General features: G+C 46.0%; 2 protein-coding genes across 2 annotated transcripts; one reads left to right on the forward strand and one right to left on the reverse strand.

Moving 5' to 3' along the window:
• Positions 1–10701: 10701 nt before the first annotated feature.
• On the reverse strand, positions 10702–11996 carry LOC124012319 (guanine nucleotide-binding protein G(T) subunit gamma-T1-like). Its single transcript, XM_046325799.1, has 3 exons — positions 11937–11996; positions 11527–11628; positions 10702–11141 (listed from the first exon to the last, which is right to left on the reverse strand). Exons 2-3 carry the CDS (start codon positions 11623–11625, stop codon positions 11013–11015), a joined length of 228 nt encoding a protein of 75 aa, XP_046181755.1. The 5' UTR covers positions 11626–11628; positions 11937–11996; the 3' UTR covers positions 10702–11012.
• A 3929-nt stretch (positions 11997–15925) lies between these two features.
• LOC124012322 (tissue factor pathway inhibitor 2-like) lies at positions 15926–17291 on the forward strand. Its single transcript, XM_046325800.1, has 3 exons — positions 15926–16232; positions 16472–16642; positions 16954–17291. Exons 1-3 carry the CDS (start codon positions 16157–16159, stop codon positions 17130–17132), a joined length of 426 nt encoding a protein of 141 aa, XP_046181756.1. The 5' UTR covers positions 15926–16156; the 3' UTR covers positions 17133–17291.
• Positions 17292–24992: the final 7701 nt, after the last annotated feature.

Here is a 24992-nt window from a genome sequence, read left to right on the forward strand (position 1 = left end):
TCGTGTGCCTTTTACTGCGGAGTGGCTTCCACCTGATTGGTGGAATGCTGCAGAGATGGTTGTCCTTCTGGAAGGTTCTCCCATATCCACAGAGGAACTCCGGAGCTCTGTCAGAGTGACCATCAGGTTTTCGATCACCTCCCTGACCAAGGCCCTTCTCCCCCAATTGTGCAGTTTGGCCCGGCGGCCAGCTCTAGGAAGAGTCTTGGTGGTTCCAAATGTCTTCCATTTAAGAATGATGGAGGCCACTGTGTTCTTGGGGACCTTCAGTGCTGCAGACATTTTTTGGTACCCTTCCCCAGATCTGTGCCTCGACACAATCCTGTCTTGGAGCTCTACGGAGAATTCCTTCGACCTCATGGCTTGGTTTTTGCTTTGACATGCACTGTCAACTGTGGGACCTTATATAGACAGGTGTGTGCCTTTCCAAATCATGTTCAACCAATTGAATTTACCATAGGTGGACTCAAATCAAGTTGTAGAACACATCTCATGGATGATAAATGGAAACAGGATGCACCTGAGCTCAATTTTGAGTCTCATAGCAAAGGGTTTGAATAGTTATGTAAATAAGGTTTTTCTGTAAAAAAATATATATATATAGATTAGCAAACATTTCTTCACCTTTTTTTCGCTTTGTCATTATGGGGTATTGTGTGTAGATTAATTAGGGTTTTTTAAATTAATCAATTTTAGAATAAGGCTGTAACGTAACAAAATGTGGAAAAAGGGGTCTGAATACTTTCCGAATGCACTTTAGGCTATCAGAAATCTAGGCTATTAGTAATATAGGCTATTAGCAATATGTGTCTCGTCTCAGCGTTAGTCTCTGACAGTGTAGGATAAACCATAACCTCTTTATCTAATATACCATCTGGTAATCTGATGTGTCTGGGACTTCCTTGTCCACCTTCTCTCTAATCCAGCCTGTTAATGCTGAAGGGCTCTGTAGTTAGCACTTTGTAAAGCTGCTCGCCCCACTCTTCTCTGACCTAGCTAGATTCATGAGCCAATTTCCCCATAGGGCCCACCACGACCAACAACACCCACTGCATTGTTCTCTGTAGTAGTTCACTTCAAAATAAAAGTTTGTTAGATGTTTTGACATCTAGGGGGACTAATGTCGAGATGAGTTGTATTTCTAGTCATTGGGTTGATATGCTGTAATTGGATCTAGATTGGTGTGTAGTGTGACTTGGACCCATCTCAACCTCTTTTGAGGTCTGAAAACATCTTGACAAAATTAGACTTATTAACCACTTTAAATTCTGCAACGTGTTATATATGATTTAAAATACGACAATCAAAGTTATTCTAAAAAGTCTAATTTTTTCCCTCAGTGATGCTGCAGGTGGTAGAGGACAGCATTTGAAATGGAAATAGGACTGACAGCTTTTGTGGAACGTGACTCCACACATTCAGAGTGGGCAAATATGTACACTCACCACAATATGGCCGCTACTCACATCCACATATTCAGTGGAGTGGGCCAAAGCCAGAATGACACTCTAAGCACTCCTTAGGCCTATATCATCTTGAGTCTGGTATGCAACAACATTTCTCTACTTAATTTTCTCACGCTCGCCCTTGAGAGGCTCTTCTGTTGAGTTTTGATGAAGATCAGTGCCTAGTTGGACACATTGGGCACTTAGGGGTCTATGAGGAACTCATTACCACTTGCTGCTGCTTTATCTTTCGAGACCCTTTTACGAGGCTACACCATTTTCTTATTTTCAAACTGCTCCTCATCTAACTCTGATTCAGGTGATTGTTCATGAAAACACTAGATTAATTCAACCATCTTTATCATCTGAAATTAGCCTCCCTCTTCAAAGGGAAGTGCTTTCAACTGACACGGTTTTATAGTGGGGAGACAGTGAAATATGTTAAGCATAATTTCCCACAAATGAATCAGAATCAGGCAAAGAAATATCTCAGAAAGAGTCATTAACCGGGTGTTTTTTTGTTGTTGAGACAATTCAATTTCACAGAGGAAGAGACACAGAAGAAGTTCATACCAACTGGCTTGTTGACACCCAGAAAGCCAGCATTTCCCAAGAGCTTGAAGACTTTGTGGGCAGGAAATATCCCCTCTGCCTCCCATTGGTCCACATAGGGGTTGATATCCTGGTCGATGATCTACAACACATGCAAAGACAGAGGGAAAGATGACAAACACATAGACGTCGGTGTGGTACGAGCTACGTGGCCTGGGCGTAGGTTGTCTGTGTGAGAATGGATATGTATGCCAATGGTGTGGTTGTGTGAGACTAACTTTTACATTACATTTCATTCCAATCTATTGAATGTTAATATAAATAGCTTACTTTCCCCCTGACAATTTACTTGGAAATTGACTCACCATCTTGACAGAACCACATTAAGAACGGTCCATAGTTGTAAATAAACGGGAAGTTGTCAACTGTATTTTCAGCAGTCCTGTTTTGCCTCTACTTCAGTCTAGGTAACCTATCACTGGCAGACTGCTAGACTAAGGTCAACATATCAATGAATACAAAAAGAAAACAAAACATACTGAAATAACATCTCATATGGATGAATACATGCTATGATAAGAGGGGGATGCTATTGTGTGTGCTACTTCCCACCTATCTATTACACTCACTGTCAACAAGCCTTTATTGCAGTTTCACAAGACAGCCGATAGAGATCGGATTAGTGTATTACCATGTAGCCTAGCTCCCCAAACCCAATTCAAATTCTTGTCATTAAGAGGGAAACAATTATAATATAGTTTGAGACTAACAAGCCTATGTTTGCATCTAACAATGTTAGCAAAAAATCTAATCTAATTTCCCTATGGAGTCACCATAATACTAACTGTACCAGTTACAGTATACCAGGTCCAGCACATGGACATAGAGATGTGCAGGAATCTAGATCCACAGCCAAACTCCCCTGCGTCATGCTTGAAAACTGTTAGGGAGTGAAGGGATGAGGAGCGGAACACTCCCGTTCTAGAGATATGGGAGTGTCAAGAGACCATTGGTACGTCCCAAATTCCATATGTAGTGCACTACTTTTGAGCAGTGCCCAATACATTGTTTACACAAAACATTAAGAACACCTGCTCTTTCCATGACCGACTGACCAGGTGAATCTAGGTGAAAGCTATGATCCCTTATTGATGTCACTTGTTAAATCCACTTCAATCAGAAATGATGAAGGGGAGGAGACCAGTAAAATAAGTATTTGTTTATCCTTGAGACATTTGAGACATGGATTGTGTGTGTGTGCCATTCAGAGGGTGAACGGGCAAGACAAAATATTTAAATGCCTTTGAATGGGGTATGGTATTAGGTGCCAGGTGCACCAGTTTGAGTGTGTCAAGAACTGCAATGCTGCTGGGTTATTCCATGCTCAACAGTTTCCCGTTTGTAACAAGAATGGTCCACCCAAAGGACATCAAGCAAACATGACACAACTGTGAGAAGCATAGGAGTCAACATGGATCAGCATCCCTGTGGAACGCTTTCGACACCTTGTAGAATCCATGCCCCAACGAACTGAGGCTGTTCTGAGGGAAGGTGTTCCTAGTATGTGGTACACTCAGTGGATAGGGAACAGGGTGTCCTTTGGGAAGCAGCCCTTGACTCATATGATTTGTGCCTCCAATAGGTTGTATGCCTTATGGCTAACGAAACATGGTGTGATGAAAGAAACATACAGGAACTCAAATCCTTCTGTTCACCTGATTTAGTATTCCTCACAATCAAATGTCGACCACATTATCTACCAAGAGAATTCTCTTCGATTATAATCACAGCCGTATGTATCCCCCCCAAGCAGACATATTGATGGCTCTGAACAAACTTTATTTGACTCTTTGCAAACTGGAATCCATTTATGCGGAGGCTGCATTCATTTTAGCTGGGGATTTTAACAAGGCTAATCTGAAAACAAGACTCCCTAAATTTGATCAGCATATCGATTGCGCAACCAGGGGTGGAAAAACCTTGGATCATTGTTACTCTAACTTCCGCGACGCATATAAGGCCCTGCCCCGCCCTCCTTTCGGAAAAGCTGACCACGACTCCATTTTGTTGATCCCTGCCTACAGACAGAAACGAAAAAAAGAAGCTCCCACGCTGAGGTCTGTCCAACGCTGGTCCGACCAAGCTGACACACTCCAAGACTGCTTCCATCACGTGGACTGGGATATGTTTCGTATTGAGTCAGATAACAATACTGACGAATACGCTGATTCGGTGTGCGAGTTCATTAGAACGTGCGTTGCGCTGTTCTGTGAAGGGAGTAGTACACCGCGTTGTACCAGATCTACAGTTTCTTGGCAATTTCTCGCATGGAATAGCCTTCATTTTTCAGAACAAGAATAGACTGACGAGTTTCAGAAGAAAGTTCTTTGTTTCTGGTCATTCTGAGCATGTAATCGAACCCACAAATTGCTGATGCTCCAGATACTCAACTAGTCTAAAGAAGGCCAGTTTTATTGCTTCTTTAATCAGAACATCAGTTTTCAGCTGTGCTCACATAATTGCAAAAAGGATTTCTAATGATCAATTAGCCTTTTAAAATTATAAACTTGGATAAGCTAACACAACGTGCCATTGAAACACAGGAGTGATGGTTGCTGATAATGGGCCTCTGCACAACTATGTAGATATTCCATTAAAAATCAGCCGTTTGCAGCTACAATAGTCCTTTACAACATTAACAATGTCTACACTGTATTTCTGATTAATTTGATGTTATTTTAATTTAATGGACAAAAAAAGGTGCCCTTAAAAAAAAGAAAGGGACATTTCTAAGTGACTCCAAACTTTTGAACAATAAAACCTAGGTAAGGCCAAGGTTTTAGACTAGAACATTCTTCTACCTACCTACCTAGGCTATAACACCATGTAATGAAGAATATATTATTGTTATCAAGTCAATACACAATTCTTGTCTAGGGCTGTAAACTTCAGTGATGTAGGCTAATTTGAATAACTGCTCATACCTCCTGTTTTGTTTCATGTTGAAATAACTGCATAGGCCTACAGCCTAGGCCTGATCATGCAACCATTTGGATCAGTTTGGGTCTTTTCTCAACAGTTTAGAAGGTCCAGAAAGGTACATTAGCAGGCTACTCAGATGGTGTACTTTGCCAGAATGTAGCCCAGTGCTAAGATAGGCCTAATATATAAAAATATGGGCTTCTCCTTTCCAACTCCCCGCCTGCTAATACTGTAGCCTATTTTACATTCAGCAAGCAAGCACAAGCGCTCATCTCTCCTCCAATAGGCTATTAGTAGGCTAAAGAAAATAAGTGTCCAACAAGCTTTTGCATTCTGGTTTTTCCTGGGACTCAACAAGTTTGAAAATGAATAGCCGTGGCAGCGGAGAGGCCAGGTGCGTAATACCATAACAGAACAATTAAGACAGACTGGCTCCAGATGTAGCTGTAAGGGTTTTCTTCTGGTGAAAGGGAGGCGGACCAAAATGCAGCGTGGTGGTTATTCATGTTTTTAATAAAGACGACTACACATGAACAGACTATATAAAACAAGAAAAGTGAAAACCTAAACAGTCCTATCTGGTGAAAACACAGAGACAGGAACAATCACCCACAAAACCCAACACAAAACAGGCTACCTAAATATGGTTCCCAATCAGAGACAGTGACTAACACCTGCCTCTGATTGAGAACCATATCAGGCCAAACATAGAAATAGACAAACCAGACACACAACATAGAATGCCCACCCAGCTCACGTCCTGACCAACACTAAAACACATACGAACGATGGACAGAACGTGACAGAACCCCCACCCCCAAGGTGCGGACTCCGAACGCACAACATAAACCTATAGGGGAAGGTCTGGGTGGGCATCTGTCCGCAGTGGCGCTCTGGCGCTGGACGTGGACCCCACTCCATAATTGTCTTAGTCCACCTCCTTAGTGTCCCTTGCGTGGCGACCCTCGCCGCTAACCTTGGCCTAGGAAACCTAACAACAGGCCCCACTGGACTGAGGTAGCTCAGGACTGAGAGGAAGCTCGGGACCGAGGGGAAGCTCGGGACCGAGGGGAAGCTCGGGACCAAGGGGAAGCTCAGGAGTGAGAGGAAGCTCAGGAGTGAGAGGAAGCTCAGGAGTGAGAGGAAGCTCAGGAGTGTGAGGAAGCTCAGGCAGGTTGATGGATCTACCAGATCCTGGCTGGCTGGTGGTTCCGGCAGATCCTGTCTGACTGGCGGATCCTGGCTGACTAGCGGATCTGGCAGATCCTGGCTGACTGGCACTTCTGGCAGATCCTGGCTGACTGGTGGATCCTGGCAGACTGGCGGATCCTGGCTGAATGGCGGATCTAACTGATCCTGGCTGACTGGCAGATCCTGGCCGACTGGCAGAACCTGGCCGACTGGCGGATCCTGGCCGACTGGCGGATCCTGGCAGACTGGCGGATCCTGGCAGACTGGCGGATCCTGGCTGACTGGCAGTTCTGGCGGATCCTGGCTGACTGGCAGATCCTGGCCGACTGGCAGATCCTGGCCGACTGGCAGATCCTGGCAGACTGGCGGATCCTGGCTGACTGGCAGTTCTGGCGGATCCTGGCTGACTGGTAGTTTTGGCAGATCCTGGCTGACTGGCGGATCCTGGCTGACTGGCGGATCCTGGCAGACTGGCTGATCATGGCAGACTTGCGGATCCTGGCTGACTGGCGGATCCTGGCACACTGGCGGATCCTGGCTGAATGGCGGATCTAACTGATCCTAGCTGACTGGCAGATCCTGGCCGACTGGCGGATCCTGGCTGACTGGCAGATCCTGGCCGACTGGCAGATCGTGGCCGACTGGCAGATCCTGGCCGACTGGCAGTTCTGGCGGATCCTGGCCGACTGGCGGATCCTGGCCAACTGGCAGATCCTGGCTGACTGGCAGATCCTGGCCGACTGGCGAATCCTGGCAGACTGGCGGATCCTGGCTGACTGGCAGTTCTGGCGGATCCTGGCTGACTGGTAGTTCTGGCAGATCCTGGCTGACTAGCGGATCCTGGCAGACTGGCAGATCCTGGCTGACTGGTGGATCCTGGCAGACTGGCAGATCCTGGCAGACTGGCGGATCCTGGCAGACTGGCGGATCCTGGCACACTGGCGGATCCTGGCTGAATGGCGGATCTAACTGATCCTGGCTGACTGGCAGATCCTGGCCGACTGGCGGATCCTGGCTGACTGGCAGATCCTGTCCGACTGGCAGATCCTGGCCGACTGGCAGATCCTGGCCGACTGGCAGTTCTGGCGGATCCTGGCCGACTGGCGGATCCTGGCCGACTGGCAGATCCTGGCTGACTGGCAGATCCTGGCCGACTGGCAGTTCTGGCTGATCCTGGCTGACTGGCGTATCCTGGCAGACTGGCGGATCCTTGCTGACTGGCAGTTCTGGCAGATCCTGGCTGACTGGCGGATCCCGGCAGACTGGTGGATCCTGGCAGACTGGTGGATCCTGGCAGACTGGCGGATCCTGGCTGATCCTGGCTGACTGGCGGCACTGGCGGCGCTGGGCAGACTGGCAGCACTGGCGGCGCTGGGCAGACTGGCGGCACTGGCGGCGCTGGGCAGACTGGCGGCAGGCACTGTAGGCCTGATGCGTGGTGCTGGCACTGGTATGCCGTGCATACTATGCCAAACCAACAGCTTTCTTTCTACTCTGTCCAATACATCCTCCACACTCTCAGACTCAGCACTCGGCTTCGCCGACAGCTCCAATTCCATCCATGGCTCCTTACGGTAAACAGGGGGAGTTGGCTCAGGTCTGACTCCTGACTCTGCCACACTCTCCCTGTGCCTCCCCCCCAATACATTTTTGGGGGTGCCTCTCGGGCTTGCAGCCGCTCTGCCGCGCTTGCTCCTCATAACGCCGCCTCTCTGCTTTCGCTGCCTCCAGCTCGGCTTTGGGGCGGCAATATTCCCCTGGCTCTGCCCAGGGTCCTTTTCCGTCAAGGATCTCCTCCCAAGTCCATTTATCCAAATAGTGCAGCCTCTCCCACTGCTGCTGCTGCCTCTGTTGCTTCTCCTGCTGCTGCCTTTGCTGCTGCTGCTGTTGCTCCTGCTGCACCTGTCGCTTCTCCTGCTGCTGCTGTTGCTGCTGCCTCTGTTTACCACGCCGCTTGGTCCTTGGTTGGTGGGTGATTCGGTAAGTAAGAGTTTTCTTCTGGTGAAAGAGAGACGGACCAAGATGCAGCGTGATGGTTATTCATGTTTTTAATACAGACAACTATACATGAACAGACTATAGAAAACAAGAAAAGTGAAAACCTAAACAGTCCTATCTGGTGAAAACACAGAGACAGGAACAATCACCCACAAAACCCAACACAAAACATGCTACCTAAATATGGTTCCCAATCAGAGACAATGACTAACACCTGCCTCTGATTGAGAACCATATCAGGCCAAACATAAAAATAGACAAACCAGACACACAACATAGAATGCCCACCCAGCTCAGTCCTGACCAACACTAAAACAAGGAAAACACATACGAACGATGGACAGAACGTGACAGTAGCCTATCCTATAGCCTAAGTTAGAAGAATATGCATATCAGACCATAACTGATAAGCTCAATGTTAAGCTTAATACTGCAGTGAAAATATCTAGTCAATTTAAACAGAAAAATAAAAACAGGTTCAGGCTATCCGATAACGAAATCATAGGTAGCCTACACTATGTGCACTTCTGAGGTTAAGCTGAGTGCACTCCCTCCCAGTCCAAGTCCCGCAGGTACGCTGCTCGAAACGCTACCCTGTTGTTTCAGTTTTTTAGGGACAATAAATGTATTCTACCTAGGCTACAACAACAGAATGTAATGAAGAATGTTAATGTTTTCAAGTTACTACAAAACTCTAGTCTAGGCTGTAAACTGTAGTGAATAGGCTATGTCGTTTGAATAACCGCTCAAAAGCCTGGCGTTATAAATGCATATTCATTTAAAAATAATTGCATCTAACCTGCCATTTTGGGCAACCAATTGCATCAGATTTGGGGGTTTTCTAGGCAGTTTAGTCTACAAGGTCCAGGCACATTAGCAGGACAGTAATATGGTGTATTTTGTCATGATGTATTAGCTAACAGAAACATTCTAATGCTGGGACTTCTAGTGGCACGCATATAAATTATGATAATGCGCAAGCAGGGAAGAATTTGTATCCATAGTTTCCGCGTTTGGCGGAAATGGGTGGAGGCAGCAAACAATGTACCATGTCAGCTGTGATTTACAACCTGATAGGAATATTTTTGGGACAACCAACACATGTATTGGTGAATTATATTACTCATGTACTAAACTGCATCCATCTATTCTGCCAACAATGCCTTACTGTACGCATGGAATTTTTGGTCAAATAAAACCTTTACAAAATTTTTTTAATGGTTTTGTGGTATAAACTGGGAATTTTATATTTTTGTCTGATATTATGATTGTTTGTTTCATATCTGCAAAGTAGTTAAAACACTGTCAGTTCTACTTTAATGATAGTCAGTCAGTCACAATTTACCCAAGATACATTATGGTTTTGATGCTCTTGAACACAGCCTATAACTCAAAACACCTCATATACCTGTAGCACTCCAGGACCAGGGTTGCCTTCAATAAACCTGATGAATATTCAAGTACCGGTTTATGAAGCAGACTCTACTCAGGGATTAAACAACAGGCAAAAATCAGAGGTAGATTAATTTGACAAAATTCCAGTTATAAATGCATTGGGATAATTGTGTATGAATACGACATGTGCTTGATGTTTGGCAGGTTGAATGAATGACATTGAAATATTGATTGAAAAAAAAATTCACTGTCGCTGATTGTTACAGAAACACGGAGATGTTTGTTTCAACCACGCAGCAAAATGTTTCAACCATAACGAGGGCTACAATTGTAGTGCAATATTTCATAAATAACATTAATATTTGGTTGTCTATAAGTGGTATAAAACGAATCTGATTGATATATAAGTACAATAACAAAGTACTGTATATATGTCAAATTCAGACAAACGTAACGTGAGTCAGTGGATGTTTGTTTTTTTCTCCCACAAGGCTGTATCCAACTAATACAGCTTTTTCTGTTTTGTTCAGGTTGTGGTGCTTGTAATATTGCGAAATATTGTCGTAGGATAGAACTGAAACTTTATTCAGATAATACGAATAGAAAGAGTCGTTTGTGTCGAGTTAGCCTTTCTGCTAGTGACCTCTCACCTACTTTCATGGTCCTTAAAGTGCGATTATCATTTGCAAGATATACCACCAATATTCACATCCACGAAAGCTATATTATTATTAACTTTGTGTGAAATTGAATCATGATTTTATTATTATGTAGTTCATTGTTGTAATGGTACGCTAACTAACTGGCTACCAGTCTTGCATACCTTTTTAAGAGATTCCTTCAACGCAAAATGCTCTGGTGTGTAGAGTAAATGATCAGCCGTTATCTCTGAACCACTGGCCGTTTTGGGTTTAGATGACACATTTTCAGCCAGCTTCCTTGTACTGCTTAGCGAGGTTAATTTAGAGAAATGATGGCTTACTACCAAATTCAGTCGCTGAGCCATTTCTGTGTAAGTAACAGTTTATGTTGTGTGTGCGTCAATGAGCTGCACATGCGCAGCACATGTAGTTGTAAACAAGCTCATTTAATTACTGTGGTTTTGTCCAATAATGAAACAGATGGTGCACACTCAGACTATAGACAGTCTCATGGGAGACAAGCTCTTTACTGACAATATAAACCATCCAACAAACCTCTGACAATCATTCCAAAAACAACCCTTATTTCCTGCATCACTCCAAGGAGGGATCACAATCTAGAAGGATTCATTTACATGGTTTCATGAGATTTAGATTGATTTACATCTGTTGTTTTTTTACCATCTCCTCTCGGTTAGCTATTGGTGATCCAGCTATGTTTCCTAGGAAGGGGGCATGTCCTTGGGCACTAGAGAGGGTCTAATCAGTGAAAGAAAAGCTCCACTGTCTGTTATGACTCCTGTCCTCTTCAGCAGACGACACATCCACCTTTCAACTCCTTGAATGGGTTCTTGTCTTCTGCAATGCCTTTGACCAGAGTGTCCTCTTCTACGCCGGCCTGAACTGCCTCCATAAACTCAGTACAGCACTTAGACGTCTGTCATACAAAATAAGGGTTAACATGTAACACACACAACTGTAATATCAAGCATGCATTTACATTTTAGTCATTTGGAAGACGCTCTTATCCAGAGCGACTTACTGGAGCAATTATGGTTATATGCTTTGCTCAAGGGCACATGGACAGATTGGTTTGAATCCCCGAGCCAACTACATGAACAGCGACTTTTCAGTTACTGTCTCCTGACCGCTAGGTTACAGTCTCTTTTGATGACCAATCCATTCCACTTTGGAACATTTCATGGCTTTTATCCATGTTTAAAATACAGTACAAATGTATTACTATCCCACTTATTATTATTACATAGATATTACTTTTACAATTGGAAAAATGATCAATCAAAGTAAGGTGTCAGATTTACCATCCATCTCTCAAGCTTGACTTCAATCTTCTTTTGGTCTCTTTCCATTTTAGCCTTATCCACGTCTGTCAACTCGTCCACATTTATCACCCCCGGCATTGTCTGTCAAAGAATAGACATACATTGTTGCCAAAGGGAAGGTAAACATATTCTTAAAGAAGAGCCACACTCACAAAAACTATTTTAGAATGTGTCTCGTAGAACCATGACAACCATCATTGTATGCATTAGGTTGCGTATCTTTTGTTATTTTGTTGATTAGGGTTGTGGATATTATTTTATTTTATAAAAATGGCTCCCAATTCTACACTCAGATGATCCATTCCCTATGCTTGCTAAATTAATTAATGTAATAACATTAATTATAAAATATTTATTAATTGGAAAATATACAAGAAAAAAATACTTACTGTGTTTTACGGGTAACTGTCTTCCACCTCTGAATACTGCCAGAGAAATCTCTCTCCTCTCCCTCAATCCGGGTTATAAAGTAATCTGCATAAACATCCTAATCTCTTAATCTGATTAAAACTATGCCCTTTAATCCAACACTGCAGCATCATAGTAGAGGCCATAGGGCCACTCTCCAGGTGTCTGTTATGAGTCTCTTTTTTAAACCACATGGCTGTTGTGTTGTTATGATGTCTAAGAATTGCGATGAGAGTGGAAGAATATGAACAGTATGTGGATACCAACAATATTTTGCCTGTGATTCTCTTCACTGTTCCAATGCAGATATGGGTCAAGGGGAATGACACGGCAGTTCAGGTTAGCATGACAAGAAGGCTAATCTGTATTTACCCTCAACCTGTCATGTTGAAGGATACATAATCTTTACGAATATGACAATGACAGCAGTTCTCCAGGAAGTAAAGTACATGGGATGGATGAGCTTCAACTGAAATCATAGAGAGATATGGCAGCGGCTGCCTCCATGAGATGCAAAGGCTAGTAATCTAAGTAACTATTAGTCTACATGTTCAATGCCTTTGGGATGAAGCAAGGTTACATGAGTTTTCAGTGCAGATAAAAAAGCATCGACTTAGGAATCAATTTTAGACATTTTATCAGATACTATTATCCAGAGCAATTTACAGTAGTGAGTTCATACATGTTGATACTGAGCCCCCATGGGAATCGAACCCACAACCCTGGCTTTGTAAGTGCTACCAACTGAGCCACATGGAACCATCATGTGTAGAGATGTGTAGCCTATGGATGTATTAGCCTACATTTTCTATGGCTTTTAGGACAGAAATAGGACACATTACAAAGCAGCTCATATTATATTTTCTCACTCCACTCTCCTTGTTGAAAGCTAAGTAGCCTTGCACAAGCCTTGGCATGTGCAAGCCGGAACGGCTCATAGCGTTGAGGCAGCTTGAGGAATTGGGCCATATTTGTACAGTCTTCCGATCTCAGGGTGGACACTAACTACAAGGCCACTGAGTTGGTCCTTTTTGAAACATGTATCTTCATACTTTTCAGAGTTCCCACCGGTTTACATTTCTACTGATGTAAAGAGAAAAGCTAATAAAGTTCACCAAGGCAGATCCTGCATGGATGCACAGAGTTGTGATTGTTTTTTTTTTATTGGGAAACATCCAGATGTGATGGGGACTATGACACAATAAAGAATAAGCTCAATGTGTTAATGTTATATACTGTATACTGTATCACTTCCTTAGAGACAAGGCAATATTTTGTAGTGAGTGTGTGGACTATTTACACACACACCTTACCCTTTTAATCAGGGCAAGGTGACCGGAACCATGACCGAATACAAACAGTGTAGCTATTCCCTCCGCAAGGCAATCAAACAAGCTAAGCGTCAGTATAGAGACAAAGTAGAATCTCAATTCAACAGCTCAGACACAAGAGGTATGTGGCAGGGTCTACAGTCAATCACGGATTACAAAAAGAAAACCAGCCCCGTCACGGACCAGGATATTTTGCTCCCAGGCAGACTAAATAACTTTTTTGCCTGCTTTGAGGACAATACAGTGCCACTGACACGGCCTGCAACCAAAACATGCGGACTCTCCTTCACTGCAGCTGACCTGAGGAAAATATTTAAACGTGTTAACCCTCGCAAGGCTGCAGGCCCAGACGGCATCCCCAGCCGCGCCCTCAGATCATGCGCAGACCAGCTGGCTGGTGTGTTTACGGACATATTCAATCAATCCCTATCCCAGTCTGTTGTTCCCACATGCTTCAAGAGGGCCACCATTGTTCCTGTTCCCAAGAAAGCTAAGGTAACTGAGCTAAACGACTACCGCCCCGTAGCACTCACTTCCGTCATCATGAAGTGCTTTGAGAGACTAGTCAAGGACCATATCACCTCCACCCTACCTGACACCCTAGACCCACTCCAATTTGCTTACCGCCCAAATAGGTCCACAGACGATGCAATCTCAACCACACTGCACACTGCCCTAACCCATCTGAACAAGAGGAATACCTATGTGAGAATGCTGTTCATCGACTACAACACCCTGGGTCTCGACCCCGCCCTGTGCAACTGGGTTCTGGACTTCCTGATGGGCCGCCCCCAGGTGGTGAGGGTAGGCAACAACATCTCCACCCCGCTGATCCTCAACACTGGGGCCCCACAAGGGTGCGTTCTGAGCCCTCTCCTGTACTCCCTGTTCACCCACGACTGCGTGGCCACGCACGCCTCCAACTCAATCATCAAGTTTGCGGACGACACAACAGTGGTAGGCTTGATTACCAACAACGACGAGACGGCCTACAGGGAGGAGGTGAGGGCCCTCGGAGTGTGGTGTCAGGAAAATAACCTCACACTCAACGTCAACAAAACTAAGGAGATGATTGTGGACTTCAGGAAACAGCAGAGGGAACACCCCCCTATCCACATCGATGGAACAGTAGTGGAGAGGGTAGTAAGTTTTAAGTTCCTCTGCGTACACATCACAGACACACTGAAATGGTCCACCCACACCGACAGCATCGTGAAGAAGGCGCAGCAGCGCCTCTTCAACCTCAGGAGGCTGAAGAAATTTGGCTTGTCACCAAAAGCACTCACAAACTTCTACAGATGCACAATCGAGAGCATCCTGGCGGGCTGTATCAACTGCTCCGCCTACAACCGTAAGGCTCTCCAGAGGGTAGTGAGGTCTGCACAACGCATCACCAGGGGCAAACTACCTGCCCTCCAGGACACCTACACCACCCGATGTCACAGGAAGGCCATAAAGATCATCAAGGACAACAACCACCCGAGCCACTGCCTGTTCACTCCTTCATCCAGAAGGCGAGGTCAGTACAGGTGCATCAAAGCTGGGACTGAGAGACTGAAAAACATCTTCTATCTCAAGGCCAGCAGACTGTTAAACAGCCACCACTAACATTGAGTGGCTGCTGCCAACACACTGACTTAACTCCAGCCATTTTAATAATGGGAATTGATGGGAAATGATGTAAAATATATCACTAGCCACTTTAAACAATGCTACCTAATATAATGTTTACATACCCTACATTATTCATCTCATATGTATACGTATATACTGTACTCTATATCATCTACTGCATATTTATGTAATACATGTATCACTAGCCACTTTAACTATGCCACTTTGTTTACATACTCATCTCATATGTATATACTGTACTCGATACCATCTACTGTATCTTGCCTATGCCGCTCTGTACCATCACTCATTCATATATGTTTATGTACATATTCTTTATCCCCTTACACTTGTAGTAGTTTTGGAATTGTTAGCTAGATTATTTTTTGGTTTTTATTGCATTGTCGGAACTGGAAGCACAAGCATTTCGCTACTCTCGCATTAACATCTGCTAACCATGTGTATGTGACAAATCAAATTTGATTTGATTTGAATTTCATTCATCTGAATTAGATTTAGGGCTTAAACATGAACCGAATAGAACATTAAAAGCCTGTTGCCCACATTAATAAATAAACTCTCAAATTCTAGATCTAATAATTTGTTATAATTCATTACTAGAAACCACTTTTCAAAGTGAGTGGTGCAGTGGTCTAAGGCACTGCATCTCAGTGCAAGAGGCGTCACTATAGTCCCTGGTTCGAATCCAGGCTGAATCATATCTGGCTGTGATTGGGCTGTGTCATAGGACAGCGCACAATTGGCCCAGCCCAGCGGTTTGTCCGGGGTAGGCCGTCATTGTAAATAAGAATTCGTTCTTAAACTGACTTGACACGTTAAATAAACTAGAAGAAAAACAATAATTAACATTGTCATATGTTATGACACATATGTTCATAAATCTGTTACCAAATCCTTCTTCTCATGATACTCCCATAGCAGTTTAATTCCCAGACTAGCCTACATTTATTGTAGTCTCTTTCCACATCAATGTTTGGACCGTATCTATTGCGCGCGATGAAGGACGTTTGACATATTGCGTTATTAGTTCAACAGTGTATGAACGTGACGTTGTCTATGATGCAGATCAAAACATTAATCAGGTCGTTCCTACTTCGGGTTTGTATGGAAATTAGCCATTATAGCCCGCCCCTCGTGCCGCTTGGGAAAGCGTTTACAAGAGTATAAATGACTGTACTGATGGTGAGAAAAGTTAGAAGAGTTAGGAGATTTGAACTTTGGAAAAATCTACAACAATGGAGCTCAGTTCATTGATTTTTCTGATCCTTTCATGCTCTTTTTATGACGTTGTTGCATTTTCACCGACACAAGGTAAAGAAAAATTATTTGATGTATTTGTAATACCGTAACTGGTAATAGCCACATTAATATTTTATTCGTTTTTCTCGACGCCAAAATACTTTGCAATCATAATCAATCGATGGGCGTTGGCTCATGACTTTTCAGTAGTGATAAAGTTGTTGTCGACATGAATCTGTACTTCAGAGATTCCTTGACCTAATTTTGCAGCCAGCAATAGTGTTGATGTTGTGTGTTTCTGCTCATTTCAGAGGTGTGTCAACTTCAAGTAGATGTGGGACCTTGCAAAGTATATCTCCAACGTTACTACTACAATACTTTCACTCAACAATGCGAAGAGTTTATCTATGGAGGGTGCCAAGGGAATGCAAACAACTTCATGAGTTTTCTGGCGTGTCAGAAAGCATGTTTTAGAATACCAAGTACGTTTTTATTTGTTTATACAAGTCTGTTTTTGTGTGGTATTCTCAGTAGTTTTTCTTTGCATTTAAATATTAATCAAGTTCAGTTTTATTTTTTTATTTAGACTAATAGGCCATTTATGTTATGTCATCAAAACAATTCTAAGTGATGAATTGTATGAACATATAGCCGACAGCACTTTTGAAAAGTTTTGGGGTTTGAAATGGAAATCCAAACCAATTCAGGATAAAAGACGATACAATGTGACCCATTTCATTTTTCAATAGTTCCTATAAGAATGTGTTTCTTTTCACCTTCTCCACCCCACCAGAGGTCCCCCAGATCTGCAGGTTCCAGAAAGATGCGGGTCCCTGTGATGCCTATATGCCGAGCTACTTCTTCAACATTATCACCATGCGGTGTGAGCAGTTCATCTACGGAGGCTGCCAGGGCAACGCGAACCGCTTTCAGGACCAGTTGTCTTGCATGGAGTACTGCAGACCACAATAGGGAAAACCTTTCCACATCCAGTGTTGAGCATGGGCTTAGAGGCGGTACACAATTGGCCCAGCATCGTCGGGGTTTGGCCAGAGTAGGTCATCATTGCAAATAAGAATTGTTTGTAACTGACTTGCCTAGTTAAATAAAGGTGGTTACTCTATTGTGTTATTAACGCTGTATTACTTTGGAATGATGTAGAAACAAGATTAGAGGAAGCTTTTTCATGAAATTTGGCAATTTGATTGCAACCAGCCACATCCTCATCAAAAGTCTGGCCATGATGACATGCAATATGAAATGAAAATGAAACTGGATATAAGGACCAGTACAAAAGGACCAACCGTGAAGCTCGAACGGTCACCTTTATCAATACCACAGGAGGTTGGTTGCACCTTAATTGAGGAGGACGGGCTCGTGGTAATGTCTGGAGCGGAAGAGGTGGAATGGTACCAAATACATTGAACACATGTGTTTGATGCCATTCCATTTGCTCCATTCCAGCCATTATTATGAGCTGTCCTCCCCTCAGCAACTTCCACGGATCAATACTAGAGGTCGACCGATTATGATTTTTCAATACCGATACCGATTTATTGGAGGACCAAAAAAAAGTTGATGCCGATTAATTGGCCGATTTAAAACATATATATATTTTATTTGTAATAATGACAATTACAACAATACTGAATGAACACTTATTTTAACTTAATATAATACATCAATAAAATCAATTTAGCCTTAAATAAATTATGAAACATGTTCAATTTGGTTTAAATAATGCAAAAACTGTAACGACGTTCGTCTGTTGAAGAAAGAGAGTCGGACCGAAATGCAGCGTGTTGGTTACTCATGACTTTAATGAAAGAAACCCGGTACATGAAATAACTGATACTAAATACAAAAAACAACAAAACGGAACGTGAAACTATTACAGCCTATCTGGTGACCACAACACAGAGACAGGAACAATCACCCACGAAATACAAAGCGAAACTATGGCTCCCTAAATACGGTTCCCAATCAGAGACAACGAGAATCACCTGACTGATTGAGAATCGCCTCAGGCAGCCAAGCCTATACAACACCCCTAATCAGCCGCGATCCCAAATACTACAAACCCCAATACGAAAAACAACATATAAACCCATGTCACACCCTGGCCTACCCAAACATATAACAAAAACACAAAATACAATGACCAAGGCGTGACAGAACCCCCCCCCCCCTTAAGCTGCGGACTCCCGGACGCACCTCAAAAGCATAGGGAGGGTCCGGGTGGGCGTCTGTCCATGGTGGCGGTTCCGGCTCGGGACGTGGACCCCACTCCATTAATGTCCTTGTTCCTCCCCTTCGCGTCCTGGGATAATCCACCCTCTCCGCCGATCATGGCCTAATAGTCCTCACCCAGATCCCCACTGGACTGAGGGCCAGCTCGTGACTGAGGGGCAGCTCGGGACAGAGGGCCAGCTCGGGACAGAGGGGCAGCTCAGGACAGAGGGGCAGCTCGGGACAGAGGAGCAGCTCGGGACAGAGGGGCAGCTCGGGACAGAAGCAGCCCGGGACTGAGGGGAAGCCCAGTACTGAGAGGAAGCCCAGTACTGAGATGAAGCTCAGGCAGGTAGTAGGCTCCGGTAAATCCTGGCTGGCTGGCGGAACTGGAAGATTCAGGTTGACAAGCAGATCTGGAAGATTCTGGTTGACTGGCAGATCTGGAAGAGACTGGTTGACTGGCAGATCTGGAAGAGACTGGTTGTCTGGCAGATCTGGAAGAGACTGGTTGTCTGGCAGATCTGGGCGAGACTGGTTGTCTGGCAGATCTGGAAGAGACTGGTTGTCTGGCAGATCTGGAAGATCATGGCTGACTGGCGGATCTAGCTGCTCTATGCAGACTGACAGCTTTGGCTGCTTCTTACAGACTGATAGCTCTGGCTGCTTCATGCAGACTGACATCTCTGGCTGCTTCATGCAGACTGACACTCTGGCTGCTCCATGCAGACTGACAGCTCTGACTGCTCCATGCAGGCTGACAGCTCTCTGCAGACTGGCAGATCCTGGCTGACTGGCACTTCTGGCGGATCCTGGCAGACTGGCGGCGCTGGGCAGACTGGCGGCACTGGGCAGACTGGGAGCACTAGCAGCGCTGGGCAGACTGGCGGCGCTGGGCAGACTGGCGACGCTGGGCAGACTGGGAGCACTGGCGGCGCTGGGGAGACTGGGAGCACTGGCGGTGCTGGGCAGACTGGGAGCACTGGCGGCGCTGGGCAGACTGGCGGTGCTGGGCAGACTGGAGACTCTGGGCAGACTGGCGGCACTGGCGGCGCTGGGCAGACTGGGAGCATTGGCGGCGCTGGGCAGACTGGCGGCACTGGTGGCGCTGAACAGGCGAGGCGCACTGAAGGCCTGGTGCGTGGTGCTGGAACTGGTGGTACTGATCGAGGACACGCACAGGAAGCCTGGTGCGGGGAGCTGCTACCGGAGGACTGGTGCGTGGAGGTGGCTCTGGATAGACCGGACCGTGCAGGCATACTGGAGCTCTTGAGCACCGAGCCTGCCCAAGCTTACCTGGCTCAATGCCCACTCTAGCCCGGCCAATAGGAAGGGCTGGTATGAACTGCACCGGGCTATGCTCCTGCACTGGAAACACTGTGCGCTCCATAGCATAACACGGTGCCTGCCCGGTCTCTCTAGCCCAACAGCGCAGGTCTCCTACCTGGCATAGCCATACTCCCTTCTAGCCCCCCCCCAATAATTTTTAGGGGCTGCTTTTCGGGCTTCCAACCGCGTCGCCGCGCTGCCTCCTCATACCAGCGCCTCTCCGCTTTTAGCCGCTTCTAGTTCTTCCTTGGGACGGCGATATTCTCCAGGCTGCGCCCAGGGTCCTTTTCCGTCTAATATCATCTCCCAAGACCAGAAGTCCTTATATTGCTGTTCCTCTGTAACGACGTTCGTCTGTTGAAGAAAGAGAGTCGGACCGAAATGCAGCGTGTTGGTTACTCATGACTTTAATGAAAGAAACGCGGTACATGAAATAACTGATACTAAATACAAAAAACAACAAAACGGAACGTGAAACTATTACAGCCTATCTGGTGACCACAACACAGAGACAGGAACAATCACCCACGAAATACAAAGCGAAACTATGGCTCCCTAAATACGGTTCCCAATCAGAGACAACGAGAATCACCTGACTCTGATTGAGAATCGCCTCAGGCAGCCAAGCCTATACAACACCCCTAATCAGCCGCAATCCCAAATAATACAAACCCCAATACGAAAAAAACATATAAACCCATGTCACACCCTGGCCTACCCAAACATATAACAAAAACACAAAATACAATGACCAAGGCGTGACAAAAACAAGGTGTTGGAGAAGAAAGTAAAAGTGCAATATGTGCTATGTAAGAAAGCTAATGTTTAAGTTCCTTGCTCAGAACATGAGAACATATGAAAGCTGGTGGTTCATTTTAACATGAGTCTTCAATATTCCCAGGTAAGAAGTTTTAGGTTGTAGTTATTATAGGAATTATAGGACTATTCTATACCATTTGTATTTCATTTACCTTTGACTATTGGATGTTCTTATAGGCACTTTAGTATTGCCAGTGTAACAGTATAGCTTCCGTCCCTCTTCTCACTCCTCCCTGGGCTCAAACCAGGAACACAATGACAACAGCCACCCTCTGTCATGCAGGTGAATGAGGACCCAAAAGCGACTTGGCGAAAACAGAGTTTTTAATCCAGTAAGATACTTAACAAAACAAAAGGCATAATACTACTCGTAAAGACGAGAACAGACTGAAGACATGATCAAGAACTGCAGGTTGCCTCGGGAAGGCACTTGAACCTAGCAGACTCAGACACCTGCTCACCACGCAGCATCTGAGGGAAACACGACACGACAGGGCAAAACATAGACACAGCACGGTGAATATAGACAAGGATCCGACAGGGCAGGAACGGAAAACAAGGAGAGAAATAGGGACTCTAATCAGGGAAAAGGATCGGGAACAGGTGTGGGAAGACTAAATGATGATTAGGGGAATAGGAACAGCTGGGAGCAGGAACGGAACGATAGAGAGAAGAGAGAGCGGGAGAGTGAGAGAGGGAGGGGGAGAGAGAGGGATAGAAAGAGGGAAAGAACCTAATAAGACCAGCAGAGGGAAACGAATAGAAGGGGAAGCACAGGGACAAGACATGACAATCAATGACAAAACATGACAGTACCCCCCCACTCACCGAGCGCCTCCTGGCGCACTCGAGGAGGAATCCTGGCGGCAACGGAGGAAATCATCAATGAGTGAACGGTCCAGCACGTCCCGAGACGGAACCCAACTCCTCTCCTCAGGACCGTAACCCTCCCAATCCACTAAGTATTGGTGACCCCGTCCCCGAGAACGCATGTCCATGATCTTATGTACTTTGTAAATAGGTGCGCTCTCGACAAGGACGGGAGGGGGGAGGGAAGACGAACGGGGGTGCGAAGAAAGGGCTTGACACAGGAGACATGGAAGACAGGATGGACGCGACGAAGATGTCGCGGAAGAAGCAGTCGCACAGCGACAGGATTGACGACCTGGGAGACACGGAACGGACCAATGAACCGCGGAGTCAACTTACGAGAAGCTGTCGTAAGAGGAAGGTTGCGAGTGGAAAGCCACACTCTCTGGCCGCAACAATACCTTGGACTCTTAATCCTGCGTTTATTGGCGGCTCTCACAGTCTGTGCCCTGTAACGGCAAAGTGCAGACCTCACCCTCCTCCAGGTGCGCTCACAACGTTGGACAAACGCTTGAGCGGAGGGAACGCTGGACTCGGCAAGCTGGGAAGAGAATAGAGGAGGCTGGTAACCCAGACTACTCTGAAACGGAGATAACCCGGTAGCAGACGAAGGAAGCGAGTTGTGAGCGTATTCTGCCCAGGGGAGCTGTTCTGCCCAAGACGCAGGGTTTCTGAAAGAAAGGCTGCGTAGTATGCGACCAATCGTCTGATTGGCCCTCTCTGCTTGACCGTTAGACTGGGGATGAAACCCGGAAGAGAGACTGACGGACGCACCAATCAAACGACAGAACTCCCTCCAAAACTGTGACGTGAATTGCGGGCCTCTGTCTGAAACGGCGTCTAACGGGAGGCCATGAATTCTGAACACATTCTCGATAATGATTTGTGCCGTCTCCTTAGCGGAAGGAAGTTTAGCGAGGGGAATGAAATGTGCCGCCTTAGAGAACCTATCGACAACCGTAAGAATCACAGTCTTCCCCGCCGACAAAGGCAGACCGGTAATGAAGTCTAGGGCGATGTGAGACCATGGTCGAGAAGGAATGGGGAGCGGTCTGAGACGACCGGCAGGAGGAGAGTTACCCGACTTAGTCTGCGTGCAGTCCGAACAAGCAGCCACGAAACGGCGCGTGTCACGCTCCTGAGTCGGCCACCAAAAGCGCTGGCGAATAGACGCAAGAGTGCCTCGAACACCGGGATGACCAGCTAACTTGGCAGAGTGAGCCCACTGAAGAACAGCCAGACGAGTGGAAACAGGAACGAAAAGGAGGTTACTAGGACAAGCGCGCGGCGACGCAGTGTGCGTGAGTGCTTGCTTAACCTGTCTTTCAATTCCCCAGACTGTCAACCCGACAACACGCCCATAAGGAAGAATCCCCTCGGGATCAGTAGAAGCCACAGAAGAACTAAACAGACGGGATAAGGCATCAGGCTTGGTGTTCTTGCTACCCGGACGGTAAGAAATCACAAACTCGAAACGAGCGAAAAACAACGCCCAACGAGCTTGACGGGCATTAAGTCGTTTGGCAGAACGGATGTACTCAAGGTTCTTATGGTCTGTCCAAACGACAAAAGGAACGGTCGCCCCCTCCAACCACTGTCGCCATTCGCCTAGGGCTAAGCGGATGGCGAGCAGTTCACGGTTACCCACATCATAGTTGCGCTCAGATGGCGACAGGCGATGAGAAAAATAAGCGCAAGGATGAACCTTATCGTCAGACTGGAAGCGCTGGGATAGAATGGCTCCCACGCCTACCTCTGAAGCGTCAACCTCGACAATGAATTGTCTAGTGACGTCAGGAGTAACGAGGATAGGAGCGGACGTAAAACGTTCTTTTAGAAGATCAAAAGCTCCCTGGGCGGAACCGGACCACTTAAAACACGTCTTGACAGAAGTAAGAGCTGTGAGAGGGGCAGCAACTTGACCGAAATTACGAATGAAACGCCGATAGAAATTAGCGAAACCTAAAAAGCGCTGCAACTCGACACGTGACCTTGGAACGGGCCAATCACTGACAGCTTGGACCTTAGCGGAATCCATCTGAATGCCTTCAGCGGAAATAACGGAACCGAGAAAAGTAACGGAGGAGACATGAAAAGAGCACTTCTCAGCCTTTACGTAGAGACAATTCTCTAAAAGGCGCTGTAGAACACGTCGAACGTGCTGAACATGAATCTCGAGTGACGGTGAAAAAATCAGGATATCGTCAAGATAGACAAAAACAAAGATGTTCAGCATGTCTCTCAGAACATCATTAACTAATGCCTGAAAAACAGCTGGCGCATTGGCGAGACCAAACGGCAGAACCCGGTACTCAAAATGCCCTAACGGAGTGTTAAACGCCGTTTTCCACTCGTCCCCCTCTCTGATGCGCACGAGATGGTAAGCGTTACGAAGGTCCAACTTAGTAAAGCACCTGGCTCCCTGCAGAATCTCGAAGGCTGATGACATAAGGGGAAGCGGATAACGATTCTTAACCGTTATGTCATTCAGCCCTCGATAATCCACGCAGGGGCGCAGAGTACCGTCCTTCTTCTTAACCACTGCGTGGAGTCCCTCCAGAAAACGAGCGAGCAGCGCCGGCTCGTTCCACTCACTAGAGGCAGCAAGAGTGCGAAACTCAATAGAGTAATCCGTTATGGATCGATCACCTTGGCATAGGGAAGCCAGGGCCCTAGAAGCCTCCCTACCAAAAACTGAACGGTCAAAAACCCGAATCATCTCCTCTTTAAAGTTCTGGTATTTGTTAGAGCAATCAGCCCTTGCCTCCCAGATAGCTGTGCCCCACTCTCGAGCCCGGCCAGTAAGGAGTGAAATGACGTAAGCAACCCGAGCTCTCTCTCTAGAGTATGTGTTGGGTTGGAGAGAGAACACAATCTCACACTGGGTGAGAAAGGAGCGGCACTCAGTGGGCTGCCCGGAGTAGCAAGGTGGGTTATTAACCCTAGGTTCTGGAGGCTCGGCAGGCCAGGAAGTAACAGGTGGCACGAGACGAAGACTCTGGAACTGTCCAGAGAGGTCGGAAACCTGAGCGGCCAGGTTCTCCACGGCATGGCGAGCAGCAGACAATTCCTGCTCGTGTCTGCCGAGCATGGCTCCTTGGATCTCGACGGCAGTGTTACGAACGTCTGTAGTCGCTGGGTCCATTCCTTGGTCGGATCCTTCTGTCATGCAGGTGAATGAGGACCCAAAAGCGACTTGGCGAAAACAGAGTTTTTAATCCAGTAAGATACTTAACAAAACAAAAGGCATAATACTACTCGTAAAGACGAGAACAGACTGAAGACATGATCAAGAACTGCAGGTTGCCTCGGGAAGGCACTTGAACCTAGCAGACTCAGACACCTGCTCACCATGCAGCATCTGAGGGAAACACGACACGACAGGGCAAAACATAGACACAGCACGGTGAATATAGACAAGGATCCGACAGGGCAGGAACGGAAAACAAGGAGAGAAATAGGGACTCTAATCAGGGAAAAGGATCGGGAACAGGTGTGGGAAGACTAAATGATGATTAGGGGAATAGGAACAGCTGGGAGCAGGAACGGAACGATAGAGAGAAGAGAGAGCGGGAGAGTGAGAGA

Source organism: Oncorhynchus gorbuscha, linkage group LG24 (assembly GCF_021184085.1).
Source record: "Oncorhynchus gorbuscha isolate QuinsamMale2020 ecotype Even-year linkage group LG24, OgorEven_v1.0, whole genome shotgun sequence".
NCBI classification, from domain to species: Eukaryota; Metazoa; Chordata; class Actinopteri; order Salmoniformes; family Salmonidae; genus Oncorhynchus; species Oncorhynchus gorbuscha.

What these genes read in the sequence shown, in the direction of transcription:
- LOC124012319 (XM_046325799.1), bottom strand. Translation starts at nt 11,625, where the DNA reads ATGCCGGGGGTGATAAATGTGGACGAGTTGACAGACGTGGATAAGGCT. An exon ending in TCAAGCTTGAGAGATGGATG is followed by an intron (nt 11,142 to 11,526) that starts GTAAATCTGACA and finishes TTTGTATGACAG; the next exon opens with ACGTCTAAGTGCTGTACTGA.
- LOC124012322 (XM_046325800.1), top strand. Translation starts at nt 16,157, where the DNA reads ATGGAGCTCAGTTCATTGATTTTTCTGATCCTTTCATGCTCTTTTTAT. An exon ending in TGCATTTTCACCGACACAAG is followed by an intron (nt 16,233 to 16,471) that starts GTAAAGAAAAAT and finishes TGCTCATTTCAG; the next exon opens with AGGTGTGTCAACTTCAAGTA. An exon ending in AGCATGTTTTAGAATACCAA is followed by an intron (nt 16,643 to 16,953) that starts GTACGTTTTTAT and finishes CCACCCCACCAG; the next exon opens with AGGTCCCCCAGATCTGCAGG.